Genomic DNA, 5564 nt, shown 5'->3' with positions numbered 1-5564 from the left:
TAATGGTAGTGGTACAAATCTAACAAATCAGATTTTGAAGTAATTAGAAAACGATTGAGAGTCATTGACAAATTATTTAACTAACGAATGTGTCATTTTCGAAGACCCATTGCATCAGTGTACTGATTTATGATCATTTATTTTTTTTTAAATTCAAAAACATTGTATTTAAATATGTTCTAGATTGCCGTCATTTGAATAATACTTATACATATATATACACTGCATGCATATATTAAAAAAATGTAAATCATCTCTATTAGAGCATATAATATACAGTATATAACTCCAAATACCTGTACTGATCAAAGAAAATTAATTTTCTTTAAACCACACTGTTATATCCATGCTCCGCTGTTCCATCATGTTAATTTTCTTTGAACCAAAGAAAATTAATTTAAACCACTCTGTTCCGGACCGGGATTTAGGGGAAAATCGTATGTTTCTCAGCACACTGTTATATCCATGCTCCGCTGCAAAGGTAGAACGACACGTGACTGATTAACAGCGAAAGGAGAGAGTTTCGTAAGAGACAATGCACATGAGCGTTGTGGATAATTGCTCCGTTGTCGGAAAAAACATTATGGACTTCGTTACGTGATCAGTTGGACGGTTTCTTTTTTTGTTTCCTTTCTTTAATTAATACTAAAACTAATGACCACCGTCGATCCTCTCATCATACGACACGTGTCTTAAGTTAGTGTAGTCAATGATTGTTGACCAAACTCTTTTATTAACGTGTGCTTAAATTTTTTACAAAATTAACAACTTTTGTAACACAGATTCGGTGGTTGAACTTGTAACTTTTTTTTTTACATTATGAGGTTATTACACGTAACAAAATCAGAAACTCATTCAATCTCCATTTTAGAGTAATATTATTCAGAAAGAGTTTCTTATATATGTGATATTGAAGTTAATTTTTATATAGAGGAGTTCATCCCTAAACTAATTTAACAACTGAATATTTGAAAAATAATGTTGTATAGTATAGTAATTTGTCGTTGCCTCGCTGGAAAAATTAGAACCGTCCGTAGAATTCTCCTTGTCATATTAGAGACTTATGACGTATGCTTCACTGACGTATATAATATTTTTTTTTTTGGTAGGAGACGTATATAATAAACTGATATAGAGTGCCCTTAAATAAGTGTTATATGATTCATAATTAATTCAGAAATCCATTATCCTTTTTTTTTTTTTGGCTTGAAAGAGCTTTGGTCGGGCAGAAATTTTAAATTTAGAGTTTCCCACATATCACGTAATATATTTAAAGGAAACGGGACCGAATTAATTGATGCGTATAGTTACATTAGACGTAACCAGGATTAAATAGAATGGAAGGTTCCCTTAATTGCAATGTCAAACCAAACAAACAGATATATACAGCCATACAATGCTGTCAATGCATAAGAATTATGACTAGCATAAATTTGATGTAACAGATGTATCGAGATTTACCAAATGCACTAATGTAAAATATGAAAATGCAAGGTTTGAACAAAACTTAAGAAGAACAGAGTACTTATATGGGAATAGAGTATCGAATGGATTCACAAGCAGGAGGATTCATGAAAGTGCTAGAAGCATCTAGAAGATCAAGGAGTTTCATGTTTACAATAGGAATAGGAATGTAAACATGAAAAAAAAAAAATTTCCTAATCCATAAAGAAAAAGGAAATTGTCCAAATTTCTATGAGGAATAGAATAGGTAATTTGCTTATTTTATAGCCAATGTCTAGTTCTATAAATAGGGGTGCTGAAGCTTGGTGAAGCTTTGGCACAAACAGGAGAGATTATCTAGCTACTAAGTTTTAGTCTGTAAGAAAAAGAGAGCTAAGAACTTAGAGAGAGTTTGAGATAATAGAAAATTGTTTAGAACAAACTTGTAAACAGATTTTCTATTAATCAAAAGTAGAGTTTGAAGAAATATATATTCGTTGTTCAGATCATAAAGTTCTCACACTTTCAATTGGTATCAGAGCAACACTTGTTCGGAATACTACATGTGAGATTCTGCGGACAAGATGGAGAGCTACGGAGATCTGATCAACAACAATAAAATTGTCTTGGACGATGGAAACTATGGATTTTGGAAGTCGAGGATCAAATCTATAATAGGAGGTATAGATCGTCTTGCTTGGAAGACTGTTCTCGAAAAGTGGGAAGAATCGATGATCAAGGATGAATCAGGCAAGCAAACCCGAGGCTGACTGGACCGACGAAGAACAAAAGAGATCTAAGTATAATTCACGAGCCTTAAGCGCTATTCATTGCAGTGTTGGGAAGAAACAGTTCGAATTAATTCAGGGATGTGAAACTGCTAAGGAGGCATGGGATATTCTACAGATTCAATACGAAGGTACTACAAAAGTACAAAGCTCGAGAAAAGACATGTTGGCTTCCAGATTCGAGAATCTAAGGATGGAGGAACATGAATCAATTTCAGACTTTAGTTCAAAGTTAAGTGCTCTAGCACAAGAAGCCTTAACACTTGGAAAAACTTATAAGGATCAGAAGTTAGTCAAAAAGTTTTTAAGGTGTCTTCCTTCAAGATTCATGGGGTACAAGACAGCTTTATTTGTGTCTCATGACTTAGACAGTCTCAACTATGGTGAAGTAGTTGGAATGCTCCAAGCACATGAGATGGAACTTAATGGAATTAAGAAACCAAAAGGGATAGCACTGGCTGTTAGCAAAGACGTAACTAATCAAGGAGAAGAAGATATTGTGAGTCTGCTTGTGAGAAGATTTGATCGAGCGTTAAGGAGGATAGAACAAGGCAAGGTCAAAAGAAGAATAATTCGTTTAAAAGAACTGGTGAAGATAAAAAAGCCGATATGCAGTGTCATGAGTGTAAGGGATTTGGACACTTTATCCGTGAATGTCCCACGATCAGACTACGTGATGCTAAATGTACAATCTGCAAGGGTACTGGACATACACATGATGATTGTGTGGGTAATTCTAAGGGTAGGAAGGAGAAATCTATGATTAGTATTGAAGATGACTCAGATAATGATAGCAGCAGTGAAGAAGAGCTCATAAATTTAGCGGCTATGGTGGGAATCACTGAGTTTGAGAACGGAGAAGAGGTAACTGATTCAGAATCAGAGGGTGAAGAGGTTCTTGATATTGTACAAAATTATAAAGAAGTACGAGAGACACTTATCGCTCTAGGAAAAGAAAATCAAGGGTTGATAAAGGAGAAACTTCGTCTTGAAGCACTTGTGATAGCTCTACAGAATGAGTTGGTAGATGAGAAAAAGATTGCTAAAGACTCGTTGGATCTAATGAAAGAAAAGTTGGTTCTGTCTGCAAAAGCAGATAAGCTTGAAGAAGAGTTATGTACAGAAAAGAAGAAATCTTCAGAATTACAATCTGAATTAGATCAGCAGCATAGGAAGATTCATATGTTCGCAGGCACAAAGCAACTTGACAAGATTTTGAGCTATGGGAGAACTGAGAAAACTCATAGAGGATTAGGTTTTACAGAAAACAGAGAGGCTAAACAAAAGACAACCAAGTTTGTATTCGCTGGAACACATAATGTTGGGAATGAAGTATCTATAGCTGCCTCCAATAAGCCTTTTAGCTGCTATTTTTGTGGAAAAATTGGGCACTATAAACGGTATTGCTACAAATTTTGGGCTAAGGTTAATAACTTGAGGCATCAAGGAAGATTTTTGTGGAATGGAGTGAGGAGACAGATTTGGATGAAGAAAGCGGATCTATATCAGTCAGGATCAACTGTGGCTTCTGGATCTGGATTTAGGTGCAACATGGCCATGATTACCGAAGAACAAGAAGATTTTGAACCTTGGTTCTTTGATAGTGGATGTTCTAGACACATGACTGGAACCAAGAGCAACCTACAGAATATTAAGAAATTGAAAGGAGGCACAATAACATTTGGAGATGGGAGTCATGGTTTCATACAAGGCAAAGGTACAACACATGATGATGATCTTCCATAACTCGTGAATGTTTATCTAGTCCAAGGATTACGCGTTAATTTGATAAGTATTAGTCAATTATGTAACGAAGGATTATCAGTTTTATTCACAAAAATGGATTGCAAAGCATTGGATGAATCAAGTAATGTCAAGTTATATGGTGTGAGATCAGGAAACAACTGCTACATGTGGGAGAAAAATGCAATTAAATGCTACAGTGCTCAGGAAGTATAGATCTCTGGCATCAACGACTTGGTCATATGAATATAAGAAACCTTACAACTCTTTTGAAAAAAGAAATTATTCGAGGAGTACCCAAGCTTAAAGGAGAAGAGAACATGGTGTGTGGACCTTGCAACCAGGGAAAACAAGTTAAAATTCAACCCAAAAAGGTTCCTGATGTTCAATCAAAGTCATTTCTGGACCTGATTCACATGGATTTGATGGGACCAATGCAGGTCGAAAGCTTAGCAGGGAAGAAGTATGTGTTTGTGCTAGTTGATGATTATTCCAGATACACATGGGTTCGGTTTATCCGTGAGAAGTCAGATATTGTAGATAGTTTCAAGATTTTGGCATTGCAATTGCTTAATGAATGAGGTGGAATCAAGAAAATACGAAGTGAACATGGTGGAGAATTTCGAAATGAGGCTATGAAAGAATTCTGTGAACAACATGGAATTACACATCAATTCTCGGCACCAAGAACTCCACAACAGAACGGAGTAGTAGAAAGGAAAAATAGAACTCTTCAGGAAATGGCAAGAGCAATGATCCATGGAAATCAGGTTCCTAAGAAATTTTGGGCTGAAGCATTAAACACCGCATGTTACATTGTGAATAGAGTCTATGTACGAAGAGATACGACAAAAACACCTTATGAATTGTGGAAAGGCAAGACACCAAATCTGAGCTACTTTCATGTTTTTGGTTGCAAGTGTTATATTCTAAATGACAAGGACTATCTTGGTAAATTTGATTCTAGAAGTGATGAAGGCATGTTTCTCGGTTATGATGAAAGTAGTACAACATTTAGAATATACAACAGACGTACAAGTCTTATTATGGAATCAGTCAATGTGGTTTTTGATGATCAGTCTGTGGTTGTACGAGATGATGATGATTCAAACAGTGATGCAGAATCAGCAAGTATTAGTGAAACACACGATGATCATTCTCAATCCAACAGTTCTGCACTTGTTCCAAAACCAGAAGAAGTCCAGCAAGTACATAATAATCATTCAATCTCTGATGTTATTGGAGATTTGAATGAGAAGATGAAGACTAGAGGGGTTAAAATTGATTTTAAGAAGATGACAAGTCACTTTACGATTCTAGAAACAGTTTTCTATGAGTGTTTTGTGTCAATGATTGAACCAAAGAATCATATTGAAGCAGTTCAAGATGATTTTTTGATTATTGCTATGGAAGAAGAACTAAAACAGTTTGAGCGTAATAATGTTTGGGAGTTGGTTCGTAGACCAATTGATGTGAATATCATTGGAACTAAATGGATTTTCAAGAACAAGATCGATGAGAGTGGAGTTGTGGTTCGTAATAAGGCTAGGTTGATAGCACAAGGATACACGCAGATTGAGGGAGTGGACT

At 35.6% G+C, this 5564-nt stretch overlaps 1 protein-coding gene across 1 annotated transcript; it reads left to right on the top strand.

Moving 5' to 3' along the window:
• On the top strand, nt 2185–4555 carry LOC104709216. Its single transcript, XM_010425866.2, has 3 exons — nt 2185–2787; nt 2847–3948; nt 4254–4555. Exons 1-3 carry the CDS (start codon nt 2185–2187, stop codon nt 4553–4555), a joined length of 2007 nt encoding a protein of 668 aa, XP_010424168.2.

The sequence above is a fragment of the Camelina sativa genome, chromosome 8 (assembly GCF_000633955.1).
Source record: "Camelina sativa cultivar DH55 chromosome 8, Cs, whole genome shotgun sequence".
NCBI lineage: Eukaryota > Viridiplantae > Streptophyta > Magnoliopsida > Brassicales > Brassicaceae > Camelina > Camelina sativa.
Note: the sequence above shows the minus strand (reverse complement) of the source record. Positions and strands in the feature narration are given on the sequence as shown.

Bases quoted from the DNA above. Each gene is read 5' to 3' on its own strand.
- LOC104709216 (XM_010425866.2), top strand. From the start codon at position 2,185: ATGAATCAGGCAAGCAAACCCGAGGCTGACTGGACCGACGAAGAACAA. The intron at 2,788-2,846 runs GTCAAAAGAAGA...GCCGATATGCAG, and splicing joins GGAGGATAGAACAAGGCAAG to TGTCATGAGTGTAAGGGATT. The intron at 3,949-4,253 runs GTACAACACATG...TTTTGAAAAAAG, and splicing joins TGGTTTCATACAAGGCAAAG to AAATTATTCGAGGAGTACCC.